This window comes from Coregonus clupeaformis, chromosome 33, assembly GCF_020615455.1.
Source record: "Coregonus clupeaformis isolate EN_2021a chromosome 33, ASM2061545v1, whole genome shotgun sequence".
Classification (NCBI taxonomy): Eukaryota; Metazoa; Chordata; class Actinopteri; order Salmoniformes; family Salmonidae; genus Coregonus; species Coregonus clupeaformis.
In genome coordinates, this window is record NC_059224.1 from 2,439,339 (window position 1) to 2,457,762 (window position 18,424).

At 43.5% G+C, this 18,424-nt stretch overlaps 1 protein-coding gene across 1 annotated transcript in view; it reads left to right on the forward strand.

Moving 5' to 3' along the window:
* The window catches only part of snx17 (sorting nexin 17), a 649,426-nt gene extending 637,313 nt beyond the window's left edge, over window positions 1–12,113 (forward strand). Inside the window, exons 10-15 of the mRNA XM_041859922.2 lie at window positions 2,684–2,887; window positions 10,996–11,136; window positions 11,300–11,377; window positions 11,457–11,531; window positions 11,646–11,687; window positions 11,961–12,113. Coding sequence (XP_041715856.1) covers window positions 2,684–2,887; window positions 10,996–11,136; window positions 11,300–11,377; window positions 11,457–11,531; window positions 11,646–11,687; window positions 11,961–12,080 — 660 coding nt within the window. The 3' untranslated portion in view covers window positions 12,081–12,113. The remainder of the gene's footprint in view (window positions 1–2,683; window positions 2,888–10,995; window positions 11,137–11,299; window positions 11,378–11,456; window positions 11,532–11,645; window positions 11,688–11,960) is intronic.
* Window positions 12,114–18,424: the final 6,311 nt, after the last annotated feature.

An 18,424-nucleotide genomic window follows, 5' to 3' on the forward strand; every position in this document is an offset into this window, starting at 1 on the left:
AGCGTCAGAGCCAGTGTAGTATGATTCAATCTTAGACCTGTATTGACTCTTTGCCTGTTTGATGGTTCGTCGGAGGTCATAAGCGGGATTTCTTATAAGCGTCCGGGTTAGAGTCCCGTTCCTTGAAAGCGGCAGCTCTACCCTTTAGCTCAGTGCGGATGTTTCCTGTAATCTATGGCTTCTGGTTGGGGTATGTACGTACGGTCACTGTGGGGGACGACATCATCGATGCACTTATTGATGAAGCCAGTGACTGATGTGGTGTACTCCTCAATGCTGTCTGAAGAATCCCGGAACATGTTCCAGTCTGTGCTAGCAAAACAGTCCTGTAGCTTAGCATCTGCGTCATCTGACCACTTTTTTATTAACCGAATCACTGGTGCTTCCTGCTTCAGTTTTTGCTTATAAGCAGGAATCAGGAGGATAGAGTTATGGTCAGATTTGCCAAATGGAGGGCGAGGGAGAGCTTTGTATGCGTCTCTCGTGTGTGGAGTAAAGGTGGTCTAGAGTTTTTTTCCCTCTGGTTGCACATTTAACATGCTGGTAGAAATTAGGTAGAACGGATTTAAGTTTCCCTGCATTAAAGTCCCCGGCTACTAGGAGCGCTGCATCTGGATGAGCGTTTTCCTGTTGATTAATGGCCTTGTACAACTCATTCAGTGCAATCTTAATGCCAGCATTCAGCTAGTTCATACCTGTTTCTCCAGTTCATTCAGCTAGTTCATGTCTTTCTACCTGTTTCTCCTGTTCATTAGGCTAGTTCATGTCTTTCTACCTGTTTCTCCAGTTCATTCAGCTAGTTCATGTCTTTCTACCTGTTTCTCCAGTTCATTCAGCTAGTTCATGTCTTTCTACCTGTTTCTCCAGTTCATTAGGCTAGTTCATGTCTTTCTACCTGTTTCTCCAGTTCATTAGGCTAGTTCATGTCTTTCTACCTGTTTCTCCATTTCATTCAGCTAAGTTTTCTACCTGTTTCTCCAGTTCATTCGGCTAGTTCATGTCTTTCTACCTGTTTCTCCAGTTCATTCAGCTAGTTCATGTCTTTCTACCTGTTTCTCCAGTTCATTCAGCTAGTTCATGTCTTTCTACCTGTTTCTCCAGTTCATTCAGCTAGTTCATGTCTTTCTACCTGTTTCTCCAGTTCATTCAGCTAGTTCATGTCTTTCTACCTGTTTCTCCAGTTCATTCAGCTAGTTCATGTCTTTCTACCTGTTTCTCCAGTTCATTAGGCTAGTTCATGTCTTTCTACCTGTTTCTCCATTTCATTCAGCTAAGTTTTCTACCTGTTTCTCCAGTTCATTAGGCTAGTTCATGTCTTTCTACCTGTTTCTCCAGTTCATTCAGCTAGTTCATGTCTTTCTACCTGTTTCTCCAGTTCATTCGGCTAGTTCATGTCTTTCTACCTGTTTCTCCAGTTCATTCGGCTAGTTCATGTCTTTCTACCCGTTTCTCCAGTTCATTCAGCTAGTTCATGTCTTTCTACCTGTTTCTCCAGTTCATTCAGCTAGTTCATGTCTTTCTACCTGTTTCTCCAGTTCATTCAGCTAGTTCATGTCTTTCTACCTGTTTCTCCAGTTCATTCAGCTAGTTCATGTCTTTCTACCTGTTTCTCCAGTTCATTAGGCTAGTTCATGTCTTTCTACCTGTTTCTCCATTTCATTCAGCTAAGTTTTCTACCTGTTTCTCCAGTTCATTAGGCTAGTTCATGTCTTTCTACCTGTTTCTCCAGTTCATTCAGCTAGTTCATGTCTTTCTACCTGTTTCTCCAGTTCATTAGGCTAGTTCATGTCTTTCTACCTGTTTCTCCAGTTCATTCGGCTAGTTCATGTCTTTCTACCTGTTTCTCCAGTTCATTCGGCTAGTTCATGTCTTTCTACCCGTTTCTCCAGTTCATTAGGCTAGTTCATGTCTTTCTACCTGTTTCTCCAGTTCATTCAGCTAGTTCATGTCTTTCTACCTGTTTCTCCAGTTCATTCGGCTAGTTCATGTCTTTCTACCTGTTTCTCCAGTTCATTCGGCTAGTTCATGTCTTTCTACCTGTTTCTCCAGTTCATTCGGCTAGTTCATGTCTTTCTACCTGTTTCTCCAGTTCATTCAGCTAGTTCATGTCTTTCTACCTGTTTCTCCAGTTCATTCAGCTAGTTCATGTCTTTCTACCTGTTTCTCCAGTTCATTAGGCTAGTTCATGTCTTTCTACCTGTTTCTCCAGTTCATTAGGCTAGTTCATGTCTTTCTACCTGTTTCTCCATTTCATTCAGCTAAGTTTTCTACCTGTTTCTCCAGTTCATTCGGCTAGTTCATGTCTTTCTACCTGTTTCTCCAGTTCATTCAGCTAGTTCATGTCTTTCTACCTGTTTCTCCAGTTCATTCAGCTAGTTCATGTCTTTCTACCTGTTTCTCCAGTTCATTCAGCTAGTTCATGTCTTTCTACCTGTTTCTCCAGTTCATTCAGCTAGTTCATGTCTTTCTACCTGTTTCTCCAGTTCATTAGGCTAGTTCATGTCTTTCTACCTGTTTCTCCTGTTCATTCGGCTAGTTCATGTCTTTCTACCTGTTTCTCCAGTTCATTAGGCTAGTTCATGTCTTTCTACCTGTTTCTCCAGTTCATTCAGCTAGTTCATGTCTTTATACCTGTTTCTCCAGTTCATTCAGCTAGTTCATGTCTTTCTACCTGTTTCTCCAGTTCATTTTGCTAGGTCAGACGCTGAAGTACTTCGGCTACATCAAGTTTGATCCGTGCGTGACAGACTTCCCGGAGAAGGGCTGTCACGTGATCGTCTCCGCGGGCAACAACGAGCTCAACTTCCAGGTCAAGCTGCCCAATGAACAGATGAAGGAGGGGAGCTTCAAGGTCACGCGCATGAGGTGCTGGCGGGTCACTTCTTCTGTAAGTAACCCACCCCAAATTAAGTTACTCTATTCTAATCTACTCTATTTTAAGGGTCCTCTGAACGCTGTATTAGGAGGAGGGTGAAGTTGTTCTCTACGGTCAGATTTACAAGGGGGGAGGGTTCTGCAGAGGGAACCAATTTCATCATTCGGGTTGGAATCCATCCAAATTATGACCGCATTGGCGTGAGCTTGACCTCTTCCGCTCTCCCCTCGCTCCCCCTCTCCTTTCTCCCCCATTCCCTTCCCCCTTCTCATTAACCCTCTGCAGCGTACCAGGCACATGCTTCTGTTCCTCTCCTCTGGGTAAACTGCTGAGCTACTAACACTCACAACTCCAGAGATCCTTTATCGTATTTGTCTCCCATCCAGAGAGCTGTATGCTAATTCTACGGGTAGCAGGAAGGGACATGTAGGAGGAAAGAAATGTCATTGCTTGACTACAGTTTGAATGTCTTCTCCACACACCTCTATAAAGCACATCTATAAAGTACATTTTTACATTTTAGTCATTTTAGCAGACGCTCTTATCCAGAGCGACTTACAGTTAGTGAGTGCACATTTTTTTTTATACATGCAGTGCCTTCATGAAAGTTTTCACACCCCTTGACTTTAAAATGGATTAAATATTGATATTTTGTGTCACTGGCCTACACACAATACCCCATAATGTCAAAGTGGAATTATGTTTTTAGATATATTTAGAAATGAATTAATAATGAAAAGCTGAAATGTCTTTAGTCAATAAGTATTCAACCCCTTTGTTACGGCAAGCCTAAAGTTAATAACATAATGAGTTGCATGGACTCACTCTGTGTGCAATAATAGTGTTTAACATGATTTTTGAATGACTACCTCGTCTCTGTACCCCACACATACAGTCATGTTATGGGTATGCTTGTAATCGTTAAGGACTGGGGAATTCTTCAGGGGAAAAAATTAACGGAATGGAGCTAAGCACAGGCAAAATCCTAGAGGAAAACCTGGTTCAGTCTGCTTTCCACTAGACACTGAGACACGGAGATTAATTCACCTTTCAGCAGGACAATAACCTACAACACAAGGCCAAATCTACACTGGAGTTGCTCACCAAGAAGACAGTGAATGTTTCTGAGTGGCCGAGTTACAGTTTTAACTTAAATCTGATTGAAAATATATGGCAAGACCTGAAAATGGTTGTCTAGCAATAATCAACAACCAATTTAAACGATATTGAAGATTTTAAAAAATAATAATGGGCAAATATTGTACAATCCAGGTAGGGTTGGGCAGTATACAGATGTTCATATCGTCATACCGTCCTTCTCTCATCCCGGGATTTACGGTATTACTGTCTTAGTACACAAGGGGGCGCCAAAGAAAGCAAAAAGCCCATTGGGGCGTCTGTTACCAGAATGCTAACAAAATTTGCACAAGTAATAGCGAATTTCCATGGAGGCTGCTAGCTAAATATGCTAACGAGTGCAAACAACTCTTTTTATTTTTTTTATTTTGCAAAGACAGGCAGTCCAGCTCAAAGTTCTACATATATAGGTAGGAGCTACCGAATGTCATGTTTGAATGATGTTGAATGTGAACGAAAGACAAATGAACAGTACTGGCTTTGGAGCAGCATGTGTACACTCTGTGTCTGTGTGAAGTCTAGAGTCGCTAGGGCAACGGGCCTGCCTGCTCTGCTCGGAGTCACTAGGGCAACGGGCCTGCTCTGCTCTGCTCGGAGTCGCTAGGGCAACGGGCCTGCCTGCTCTGCTCGGAGTCACTAGGGCAACGGGCCTGCCTGCTCTGCTCGGAGTCGCTAGGGCAACGGGCCTGCCTGCTCTGCTCGGAGTCACTAGGGCAACGGGCCTGCCTGCTCTGCTCGGAGTCACTAGGGCAACGGGCCTGCCTGCTCTGCTCGGAGTCACTAGGGCAACGGGCCTGCCTGCTCTGCTCGGAGTCACTAGGGCAACGGGCCCGCCTGCTCTGCTCGGAGTCGCTAGGGGCAACGGGCCCGCCTGCTCTGCTCGGAGTCACTAGGGCAACGGGCCCGCCTGCTCTGCTCGGAGTCACTAGGGCAACGGGCCCGCCTGCTCTGCTCGGAGTCACTAGGGGCAACGGGCCTGCCTGCTCTGCTCGGAGTCACTAGGGCAACGGGCCTGCCTGCTCTGCTCGGAGTCGCTAGGGCAACGGGCCCGCCTGCTCTGCTCGGAGTCACTAGGGCAACGGGCCTGCCTGCTCTGCTCGGAGTCACTAGGGCAACGGGCCCGCCTGCTCTGCTCGGAGTCACTAGGGCAACGGGCCCGCCTGCTCTGCTCGGAGTCACTAGGGCAACGGGCCCGCCTGCTCTGCTCGGAGTCACTAGGGCAACGGGCCTGCCTGCTCTGCTCGGAGTCACTAGGGCAACGGGCCTGCCTGCTCTGCTCGGAGTCACTAGGGCAACGGGCCCGCCTGCTCTGCTCGGAGTCACTAGGGCAACGGGCCTGCCTGCTCTGCTCGGAGTCGCTAGGGCAACGGGCCTGCCTGCTCTGCTCGGAGAAGACGGGGGGAGGAGCCAGAACAGAGAGGAGGAAACACACACAAGGAAATCAAAAGATAGCAGCATGAGGATAACTCATCCAAAAGGCTTTTACTTTTCAAACACGGCAGAAAAGCCAACACAATATGATGCACCATAACTTCATTAATTCAGCCACTTCCTTGGATAACTAGCAAGTTAAACTTAGGGGTCGCGCTAATCCACAATTATTTTGTTTTTCACACTGGAAAAAATATATAAAACGCACAAGAAATATCATGAGGCGTTTTGTAAACTGGTATGTAAAATGTATTGTTTTTGTAATTTCTGCTCAGCATCAGACTCATTTTGTGTTTCAGTTGAACTTCTAAACTCAGATGAGAATTCACTAACCGGCATTCTATCAGCTGACAGTACTTTTCTCAGTGTAGCCAGCCGACTGTTCTCCCGGTAAAATGCAAGATTAACTTTAAGAAAAACATTAGAAAATGTAGCTGGCTACATTATTTATATGATAAACTTTAGAAATATGATGGCCATGCATAGTTTTTTAGCAAAAAATACCTTTTTCATTGTAAACTCATTTAGCCAGCCTACTTGTGTGGCTGCCAGCCAAATAGCGTTGCACTTCTGTTGTCATCTGTTGAAAATGAAGTTATTTTCTGCTGAATGTGTTGCACTAATGTATTTTTCTGTGAACCAAAACTATAGTTGCATGTCCCTTATCACTCTATTGAAGAAAAAAACCACTGACTTTCAATATAAAACGCGACCCATGTCAACACACAGCAGGCTCCCACTTTCACCCGTTGTGCTGTTTACAAACAAACACATGACTGGCTCAAACGTTCTGGGGAACTACGGTAAGCTTCATAATGTCAAATAATGTGACCGGTGAAGGAACGCAATCTGCTTCATCGACTAACATACTGCACAAGTTGACTGCAGGTATTTACTTAAAAAGGAGCTACAAATATATATATTTTTTATGGTCTTGGAAAACCATCCCATGGCTATTTCCAAATACCCCGTTATACGATATACCGCCCAAGCCTAAATCCAGGTGTGCAAAGCTCTTAGAGACTTACCCAGAAAGACTCACAGCTGTAATCGCTGCCAAAGGTAATTCTAACATGTAATGACTCAGGGGTGTGAATACTTATGTAAATTAGATATTTCTGTACTTAATTTTCAATGAATGTGCAAAAATTTCTAAAGACATGTTTTCACTTTGTCATAATGGGATACTGTGTGTAGATTGTGAGAGAAAAAAATTATGTTTAATCCATTTAGAATTCAGTCTGTACCACAACAATGTGGAATAAGTCAACGGGTATGAACACTTTCTGAAGGCATACAGTTGAAGTCGGAAGTTTACATACACCTTAGCCTAATACATTTAAACTCTGTTTCTCACTATTCCTGACATTTAATCATAGTAAGAATTCCCTGTCTTAGGTCAGTTAGGATCACCACTTTATTTTAAGAATGTGAAATGTCAGAATAATAGTAGAGAGAATGATTTATTTCAGCTTTTATTTCTTTCATCACATTCCCAGTGGGTCAGAAGTTTACATACACTCAATTTGTATTTGGTAGCATTGCCTTTAAATTGTTTAACTTGGGTCAAACGTTTCGGGTAGCCTTCCACAAGCTTCCCACAATAAGTTGGGTGAATTTTGGCTCATTCCTCCTGACAGAGCTGGTGTAACTGAGTCAGGTTTGTAGGCCTCCTTGCTCGCACACGCTTTTTCAGTTCTGCCCACAAATTTTCTATAGGATTGAGGTCAGGGCTTTGTGATGGCCACTCCAATACCTTGACATTGTTGTCCTTAAGCCATTTTGCCACAACTTTGGAAGTATGCTTGGGGTCATTGTCCATTTGGAAGACCCATTTGCGACCAAGCTTTAACTTCCTGACTGATGTCTTGAGATGTTGCTTCAATATATCCACATAATTTTCCTTCGTCATGATGCCATCCATTTTGTGAAGTGCACCAGTCCCTCCTGCAGCAAAGCACCCCCACAGCATGATGCTGCCACCCCCGTGCTTCACGGTTGGGATGGTGTTCTTCGGCTTGCAAGCCACCCCCTTTTTCCTCCAAACATAACGATGGTCATTATGTCCAAACAGTTCTTTTTTTGTTTCATCAGACCAGAGGACATTTCTCCAAAAAGTACGATCTTTGTCCCCATGTGCAGTTGCAAACCATAGTCTGGCTTTTTTATGGTGGTTTTGGAGCAGTGGCTTCTTCCTTGCTGAGCGGCCTTTCAGGTTATGTCGACATAGGACTCATTTTACTGTGGATATAAATACTTTTGTACCTGTTTCCTCCAGCATCTTCACAAGGTCCTTTGCTGCTGTTCTGGGATTGATTTACACTTTTCGCACCAAAGTACGTTCATCTCTAGGAGACAGAACGCGTCTCCTCCGTGAGCGGTATGACGGCTGCGTGGTCCCATGGTGTTTATACTTGCGTATTATTGTTTGTACAGATGAACGTGGTACCTTCAGGCGTTTGGAAATTTCTCCCAAGGATGAACCAGACTTGTGGAGGTCTACAATAATTTTTCTGAGGTCTTGTCTGATTTCTTTTCATTTTCCCATGATGTCAAGCAAAGAGCCACTGAGTTTGAAGGTAGGCCTTGAAATACATCCACAGGTACACCTCCAATTGACTGAAATGATGTCAATTAGCCTATCAGAAGCTTCTAAAGCCATGACATCATTTTCTGGAATTTTCCAAGCTGTTTAAAGGCACAGTCAACTTAGTGTATGTAAACTTGTATATGATACAGTGAATTATAAGTGAAATAATCTGTCTGTAAACAATTGTTGGAAAAATTGCTTGTCATGCACAAAGTAGATGTCCTAACCGACTTGCCAAAACTATAGTTTGTTAAAAAGAAATTTGTGGAGTGGTTGAAAAACAAGTTTTAATGACTCCAACCTAAGTGTATGTAAACTTCCGACTTCAACTGTACTTCTCTTAAAAGCTGAGAATAGCATGACATCCTTTCTTGGGACCCTAACCTCTGCAGTAGCATTCAGTACCAATGTACACTATACAGTGGGGGAAAAAAGTATTTAGTCAGCCACCAATTGTGCAAGTTCTCCCACTTAAAAAGATGAGAGAGGCCTGTAATTTTCATCATAGGTACACGTCAACTATGACAGACAAAATTAGAATTTTCTTCTCCAGAAAATCACATTGTAGGATTTTTAATGAATTTATTTGCAAATTATGGTGGAAAATAAGTATTTGGTCAATAACAAAAGTTTCTCAATACTTTGTTATATACCCTTTGTTGGCAACGACACAGGTCAAACGTTTTCTGTAAGTCTTCACAAGGTTTTCACACACTGTTGCTGGTATTTTGGCCCATTCCTCCATGCAGATCTCCTCTAGAGCAGTGATGTTTTGGGGCTGTCGCTGGGCAACACGGACTTTCAACTCCCTCCAAAGATTTTCTATGGGGTTGAGATCTGGAGACTGGCTAGGCCACTCCAGGACCTTGAAATGCTTCTTACGAAGCCACTCCTTCGTAGCCCGGGCGGTGTGTTTGGGATCATTGTCATGCTGAAAGACCCAGCCACGTTTCATCTTCAATGCCCTTGCTGATGGAAGGAGGTTTTCACCCAAAATCTCACGATACATGGCCCCATTCATTCTTTCCTTTACACGGATCAGTCGTCCTGGTCCCTTTGCAGAAAAACAGCCCCAAAGCATGATGTTTCCACCCCCATGCTGCACAGTAGGTATGGTGTTCTTTGGATGCAACTCAGTATTCTTTGTCCTCCAAACACAACGAGTTGAGTTTTTACCAAAAAGTTATATTTTGGTTTCATTTGATCATATGACATTCTCCCAATCCTCTTCTGGATCATCCAAATGCACTCTAGCAAACTTCAGACGGGCCTGGACATGTACTGGCTTAAGCAGGGGGACACGTCTGGCACTGCAGGATTTGAGTCCCTGGCGGCGTAGTGTGTTACTGATGGTAGGCTTTGTTACTTTGGTCCCAGCTCTCTGCAGGTCATTCACTAGGTCCCCCCGTGTGGTTCTGGGATTTTTTCTCACCGTTCTTGTGATCATTTTGACCCCACGGGGTGAGATCTTGCGTGGAGCCCCAGATCGAGGGAGATTATCAGTGGTCTTGTATGTCTTCCATTTCCTAATAATTGCTCCCACAGTTGATTTCTTCAAACCAAGCTGCTTAACTATTGCAGATTCAGTCTTCCCAGCCTGGTGCAGGTCTACAATTTTGTTTCTGGTGTCCTTTGACAGCTCTTTGGTCTTGGCCATAGTGGAGTTAGGAGTGTGACTGTTTGAGGTTGTGGACAGGTGTCTTTTATACTGATAACAAGTTCAAACAGGTGCCATTAATACAGGTAACGAGTGGAGGACAGAGGAGCCTCTTAAAGAAGAAGTTACAGGCCTGTGAGAGCCAGAAATCTTGCTTGTTTGTAGGTGACCAAATACTTATTTTCCACCATAATTTGCAAATAAATTCATTAAAAATCCTACAATGTGATTTTCTGGATTTTTTTTCCTCAATTTGTCTGTCATAGTTGACGTGTACCTATGATGAAAATTACAGGCCTCTCTCATCTTTTTAAGTGGGAGAACTTGCACAATTGGTGGCTGACTAAATACCTTTTTCCCCCACTGTATATACAAAAGTATGTGGATACCCCTTCAAATTAGTGGATACGGCTAATTTAGCCACACCCTTTGCTGACAGGTGTATAAAATCGAGCACACAGCCATGCAATCTCCATACATTTACATTTTTAGTCATTTAGCAGACGCTCTTATCCAGAGCGACTTACAGGAGCAATTAGGGTTAAGTGCCTTGCTCAAGGACAAACACTGGCAGAATGGCCTTACTGAAGAGCTCAGTGATTTCAATGTGGCACCGTCATAGGATGCTACCTTTCCAACAAGTCCGTTCGTCAAATTTCTGCCCTGCTAGAGCTGCCCCGGTCAACTGTAAGTGTCCTCAGGGATCCACCCCCCACTACACGGACCAGTAGCTAACTCTACTACTAAACTCCCCTTCAGGGATCTCTTGTTCCATCTCGTTACCCAGGGGGCTTGAGGAGGAAGTGGAAACCAGAAGGAGAGGAGGAGGAAGTGTTTCCAGAAGGAGACCCATATAAACAGTGGGGTTAGTGAGTTAGCACAGCAGGGATGAGAGCCGTTGTATATCTGTCCCAACGACCCAATGCAGACTGGAGGGCCCTTAAGGACAGACTGACTGCTAATGGGAGACGAGTCCCCGTCTCGAGGGAAATGTGTATGATGTAACATCCTGCTAACAAGGGGTTGATAATGAAGGGGGTTTTGGAGGAGAGGAGTGTCCCAAATCGCACCCTATTCCCTAAAGAGTAAACTACTTTTGACCAGGGCCTTATGGAGGGAATAGGTCCTAGTCTTTAGGGATTATTAGCCTGCTCACAGCTATATCCTCTGTCCTGTAGCTAACATTAGATTCTCTATAGTGTAGGAGTTCATTAGCTGCACAGACTGCTTGAGTTGGGGGGGTGGTGGTGTCCATAGTAACACCACCAGTAACCATAGTAACCCTGTCCTCTCTCCCAACCACAGCAGGTCCCAGTAGCGAACGGCACATCCTCCCCAACCCCGGCCCCCTGCTCCTCAGCCAAGTGTGAGGTGAAGTTGGAGCTGGCCTTCGAGTATCTGATGAGCAAAGACCGCCTCCAGTGGGTCACCATCACCAGCCCACAGGTCAGAGGTTAGGGTTTAGAGGTCAGGGGTCAGGGCAGGGGCAATCCGGAGTCACCAAGAGGGGATAGGAGTTCGTGACCTCTGCTGCTAATGAATGAAATATCTAGAGTTAGAGTGGTGTGTGTGTGTGTGTGTCTGTCTAATGCCTGGTCTGTGTTTTCAGGCGATCATGATGAGCATCTGTCTTCAGTCGATGGTCGATGAGCTGATGGTGAAGAAGTCAGGAGGCAGCATCAAGAAGGTGATGGGGACAGATACAACAACTGGCCTTAACTAGTCTGCCACGTTCTGACTTCCTGTATTAATTATGTCTTGTTCAGATGCTGAGGAAACGTCACAATGGCTCCCTACATCGGTCTGAAAGTCAGCAAGCTGTGAAATCCCCCCCTCTACTGGTGAGAACAGGGAAATCATGCCACTATGATTATGCCGGAGAACACATTTAGCCGTTTGAATGGAAAGGTCTTCTAGTTGTTTGACCATGTTTGTGACCTGCCTCTCCCCTGCAGGACTCTCCTGACCCAAACCGAGACCAGATTGTCAAACTCTCAGTGAGTAACATTTCTGCTTTGATCTAAATCACAGGATCTCCGTGGTTGAGTCTCTGATTTAGGTGGTTTGGGGTCGATGTGGAAATGTGACTGTTGCTCTATCAATACCTCTCTCTCTCTCTCTCTCTCTCTCTCTCTCTCTCTCTCTCTCTCTGTCTCTGTCTCTGTCTCTGTCTCTCTCTCTCTCTCTCTCTCTCTCTCTCTCTCTCTCTCTCTCTCTCTCTCTCTCTCTCTCTCTCTCTCTCTCTCTCTCTCTCTCTCTCTCTCTCTCAGACTAAGCTGAGCTCTGTGTCTCTCAGAGGGATCAGTGCCTCCAACTCAGCCAATGACATCAGCGGCAACGATTTCCATGGCAACTACGCCTTCGAGGGGATCGGGGACGACGACCTGTAATATTCCCCCTCCCCCCCCCCACCCCTCCCCCTCCCCCACCTCCACCTGTCGAATGCAACCTGCAAAGATTCCAAGCTGAGCCGTGTGCGTTGACTGATGCTGTAAGATTGTAGCCCTTCCTGGGGATCTGCTGCCTGCCTTAAGATATGTCTATTTTAGCTTCACCAAGACCGCCATCTATCTGATGTGTTTCAGCTGCAGAAAGACTGACTACCCACTGCCCTCCCCTGTTTTACAATCCTATCCCTTATATTAAACTCAAAGTTTTGCCCCTGTGTTCTTGATAAAATATCAAGAACATTTAGAACTAAAACTCAAATGACAGTCTGCAGTCTAATTTACGGGGGGGTATTGGAGTATTTTTTCTTCTTCTGTGAAACACTCTCAATTGACATTGAAATGACTATATCCAAGTCGAAACTGTGTAGAAATGATAATGGACCTACATGTATAGTCTGTCCAGCTAGCTGACAGGGAGCATAGTATATTCCAAAAGAGATGGATATGGGAATATTATGGGATATTGTTTGTCCATTTTGATGGCAAGGAAATATAACACATTTTAAGTGCGGCCCTCCAGACCTCGGTGAAGATCGAATGCGGCCCTCCGGACCTCGGTGAAGATCGAATGCGGCCCAAGGAGAACCATTATTTTTTCCCGTTCCGTTGAACTTTACCGACCAGCAAAATAAAGTTCTGAAAGTTAGGGTTTATATTGTTCCTTTTTAAACCTCTGAAATCAAAAAATGTTTTTTACATTTAGCTTGACATTAAATAACTTCACCAATGGATAGAGCAGCTTGCTATGGAGCAGGCAAGCTGCAGTATGTACATGCATTGGACAGACAAGTTTAGTGTAGGATGCGACTGATATTTAGCAGGTGAGGAGAGCACTGGGCATCTTGTTGTGATGACATGCATTAACTGAATTAGGCCCACAGAATTATACCTACGGAGGAGCGGCTTCTATGAAGGAACTTTGAATCTTTGAACTTCAGAGAGTTTACTTAACTAACGTTGCACCAGTTCTAGCCCTTGGTCCTGACTCTCAGTTCCATTACATTACACATAATGCCGCCTAGAGTTTTCCAGAGCTAAACCAGAGCTAGCTAGCTAACAAGCTTGTGTGTGCAGAGCGGCACCAGAATGAAAATAAAAACGTCTTACCTTTTTCTTAGTTAATAAATCCAATGTGAAACGTGATAACTACAGTAGCCTTAACTAGCACTGAAAAAGTGAATCCGTTGTTCTGTAATTACAAATGTTTCTCCCTAATGTTTGAATCACGCCTGTAATGACAGTAGCTGCAGTAGGTTACGCTTACGAGGGAGGGGAGGGGCAGGTAGCTTACGCACACACTGGCAAAGCTTTTCAGCTGGCAGGCAGACAGGCTGGCAGGCTGGCAGGCAGGCAGGCTGGCAGGCAGGCAGGCAGGCAGACAGACAGACAGGCAGACAGACAGACAGACAGACAGACAGGCAGGCAGACAGGCAGACAGACAGGCAGACAGGCAGACAGACAGGCAGGGGAATAACTTTCTGAATGACAGTGAGGGCTTTGCATAGGCGCTTTGTTGCGTTTTTTGTGGGACTGAAATATAAAAACCCGGAACGTAAAGTAACATTAACCAGTTCCCATGCTTTTAAAATAACGTCTCGGCTCTGGAACAGTATATATCACTTTTGTTCTCGGTTCTGGTTCTGTTCCTGGAAAAATGTCGTTATTTTGTGGTTTCCAGTTCTATTTCCTGAACCGGTTCCAACCCCTGGTCTTCATAGATGACTTTCTACCATAGAGCATCCTGACATTCCTTCATTCTACCATAGAGCATCCTGACATTCCTTCATTCTACCATAGAGCATCCTGACATTCCTTCATTCTACCACAGAGCATCCTGACATTCCTTCGTTCTACCATAGAGCATCCTGACATTCCTTCATTCTACCACAGAGCATCCTGACATTCCTTCATTCTACCACAGAGCATCCTGACGTTCCTTCATTCTACCATAGAGCATCCTGACATTCCTTCGTTCTACCATAGAGCATCCTGACATTCCTTCGTTCTACCACAGAGCATCCTGACGTTCCTTCATTCTACCATAGAGCATCCTGACATTCCTTCGTTCTACCATAGAGCATCCTGACATTCCTTCATTCTACCACAGAGCATCCTGACATTCCTTCATTCTACCACAGAGCATCCTGACATTCCTTCATTCTACCACAGAGCATCCTGACGTTCCTTCATTCTACCATAGAGCATCCTGACATTCCTTCGTTCTACCATAGAGCATCCTGACATTCCTTCGTTCTACCATAGAGCATCCTGACATTCCTTCGTTCTACCATAGAGTATCCTGACATTCCTTCATTCTACCATAGAGCATCCTGACATTCCTTCGTTCTACCATAGAGCATCCTGACATTTCTTTTAGCCTGTAATTCTGTCGCATCAGGAATCCAAGGTACGTTGTAACAAGGGTGTCAATTCTAGCTCTTCAAATGGGTTACTTATACGCGGAATGTGAGTGTTAAAATGTTCCCAATGTGCCAAAATATGGTTTTCCAATAACTTCTGTAGGGTGTTTGTGTTATTGATCCTCCCCACCATTCACAACAGTGCTGTTTTTAGTGATGATTAGTGGGAGTTTTCACTTGAATCCCGAAGTACAGGTTACAGACTTCATAGGTTGTCGACTTGGTAGTGTGGTTGTTATTAATATTGCCTGTAAGATGATGATTCTAGCCTTTTGCCTCTGGTCCCCCATATCAGAAATGTAAAAAAAAAAACAGCATTGGGTTGCCATAGGTCGAAACGCAAAACCCACCAACCAAGTATCAGCCTTAGCTAATGCGAGCTCGCCAGCTAGAATCTTGCAGAAGGAGACGTTGTTTGATTGGTCGGTCGGTTCGGCTGAACTGTGCACTTCCTGAACCCATAATTTTGCACAGTATTACAGACGGAGACGGATATTTATTAAAGTAATGTGGAGTATGAAAAACAATGGGTAGCATCCCAAATGGCTCCCTATATAGTGCACCACTTCTGGTCAAAGGTAGTGCACTATATAGGGAATAGGGTGCCATGGAATATTTCCAAGGGGTTCTGAAAATCCATCTGATTTCTTGTTTTCTTTTGGCCCCCCCCACCACCGATTTGTGTTTTTTCATAAATGCCAAAATTATAGTTTACTTAAGCATTTTGCACAACAAACATTTAAAAAATCATGGTATAAAGTCACTTTTATATATGTACATGCAATTAAAGTATTCTGAACATTTTAGTAATATCTGTATCGTCAATAGTTTGTTGTAATCAAAAACAGATCAAATGTAATCTAAGATTAGGTTTAAAAAACAAACAATTGTTTACAGAATTGTTTTTAGTTGGAATGAAAAGTGTATACAAATTCCACATATGATTGATTATTGATTGTGTTAGTTTGGCAAACAATGTTTTGGGGGTTTGTGGAACATTGTTTATTTCCAAATACGAAATGAACCCAAGACAATGTGGCAATCATCTCAAGAGGAGGACTAGGATGAAAAGTGATTTAATCTGTTTATCTGTAATCTCATGTCAGGAAACAGATGAAAGTCTGTATGGAAAAATTGTCATTTTCACCATTTTGTTAAAAATTTGATTCCACAGGAGTTTATTCTCTCAAATCATTCCCATTTGTTAGCTTCAATGGAACCTGGATTCCAGGCTTTTTCCTCGTTGATGAACAATACTTAATCTCGTGTTACCATATCTTGAATACTAAGTTAAAATTGACACGGAGGAAGCTATAGGAGGATAGCCTGGTGGTCCAAGATCTGTTTGTGTTGTCTTGCCAAAACCTATGGTCATTATAGCCTGGGTACCAGTCTGTTTAGCCAGCATTCCACTCCCCCGTACTCTGTCGTGCCATTGTTTCACAATCACACAGAATAAAAGGAGTGGCGCGGTACCCAGGCTATGAAAATGGAACTATACAGCACAAACAGACTGGTACCCAGGCTATGAGGAGGAAGCAGATTCAACCGGCACAGCTGTTCTGATCAAATGTAGCACCATGTCAAGTAAATGAACGCAAACCCATGGACTCTGCTCTTATTGGTCAGCTAGAATGGATGGATGTTTTCTGTAGAGAATGTTGTTCTTTACGTCGTCCGGGTCCAAAATGACACCCTACAGTATTCCCTATATAGTGCACGACCTGTGACCAGAGCCCATAGAAAAGGGTACTACAGTTGAAGTCGGTAGTTTACATACACTTAGGTTTTTCAACCACTCCACACATTTCTTGTTAACAAACTATAGTTTTGGCAAGTCGGCTAGGACATCTACTTTGTGCATGACACAAGTAATTTTTCCAACAATTGTTTACAGACAGATTATTTCACTGTATCACAATTCCAGTGGGTCAGGAATTTGAGGGCAGAACTGAAAAAGGCGTGTGCGAGCAAGGAGGCCTACAAACCTGACTCAGTTACACCAGCTCTGTCAGGAGGAATGGGCCAAAATTCACCCAACTTATTGTGGGAAGCTTGTGGAAGGCTACCCGAAACGTTTGACCCAAGTTAAACAATTTAAAGGCAATGTTACCAAATACTAATTGAGTGTATGTAAACTTCTGACCCACTGGGAATGTGATGAAATAAATAAAAGCTTAAATAAATAATTTTCTCTACTATTATTCTGACATTTCACATTCTTAAAATAAAGTGGTGATCCTAACTGACCTAAGACAGGGAATTTTTTACAAGGATCAAATGTCAGGAATTGTGAAAAACTGAGTTTAAATGTATTTGGCTAAGGTGTATGTAAACCTCCGACTTCAACTAGGGTGTAGGGTGCCATTTCAGACTCCAGATTCTGTCACTTCTCTTCAACGTTCTCAATCACGTCACAGAGAGGCTTAGATACTCTGGATCTGTGGAATGGTACCGTATTCCCTATATGGTGCACTACATTTGATCTGAGCCCTATGGAAAAATGAGGTATCACATAATATGAAGCCTATCAAGATGATTCTGTTTTGGTTCGTTTTCATCGTCGTATTATACTGTTAAACTAATACATGGATTTCAATAAATGTATAGGTGCCAAATTATACCAACAATCTTCAGTCTGTATTTGTAACACTACTTCTCATTCATTTTGTATAAAACTAGAAGGGCTTTATGTCGCCCTCATGTGTCAGATGGGAAATGTCTCGTTACTTCAGATGGAAGGAGTTCTGATGGACTGCATCTCAAACCTAAAGTGATCCTTGTCTCATTCATCGACATCCCCTGTCCAGAACTCACCCCCAGCCTAACAGAGTAGCTATTGTAATATATCTAAAACAAATCTAAGGTCTCGATTCCGTCCCGAGTTAAGCGTGCTTCAATGGAATGTAATTGGCTTTTCTCTGCATATTCCGGCTTTGAATTTAAGCATGAGAATAGCATGCTCTTCACCCGCTATTCGTTCTGGATGATCGAATAAATGATGCGGAGGTGTGTCTACAGATACACGGTATTCTGACCTTTACGTGAGAGGAAACTATGAGTAAGATCTAGCGAACCTACCGGTTCCAAGGTGGGAAAAGGATCTACTTTTTATTTTTTCCCGATAGAAATAACACCATTATCCATGCGCTGTAATTTACAACTCGATAAGAGCTAGGTACATTAGTAATATGTTTGGAGAAGGGAATGTAAATATGAATGACATGTTTTAAATCTATTTTACCTTATAATCGCTCTAGACGAATCTGAAACCAGTCATATGGCAGCAAACTGAAAGTAAAGTTTATGAAATGCTGTGCCATTATGCAGATTTTTAAATTGTACAACCTTTTAACTTGCAGGGATGGGCACTCTCGAATTTCTTAATTATAGTCTACCCCGACTTCCTGTTTCCTGCCACTATCAGTAAGGACCGTCAGTAGGCCTAATAAACAAACATGTTCAACTGCCAATTTACTGTTAGTTCCCTTCAGTTGGTTTAGCCTACGTTATCATTCCATTTAATGACATTTTCTTTACCTTAATTTGCTTCCTCTGTAAAGCCGTCACGGCCGTGTGGTTGATGCTGAGGATCATTAGTAACAGACTAATTAAATTGTTATGAAGCAGAGTGCAGACCAAGCCGAACAGATTGAACATGGCCGTGTCATCACACAGTTCCATGGTCAGTGCAGGCAATAGATGAGGGTACATTTACATTTTAGCAGACGCTCTTATCCAGAGAGACTTACAGTTAGTGAGTGCATACATTATTTTGGGAATTGAACCCACAACCCTGGCGTTACAAACGCCATGCTCTACCAACTGAGCTACCCTGGACAACGCGCCGCCCCCATGGGGTCT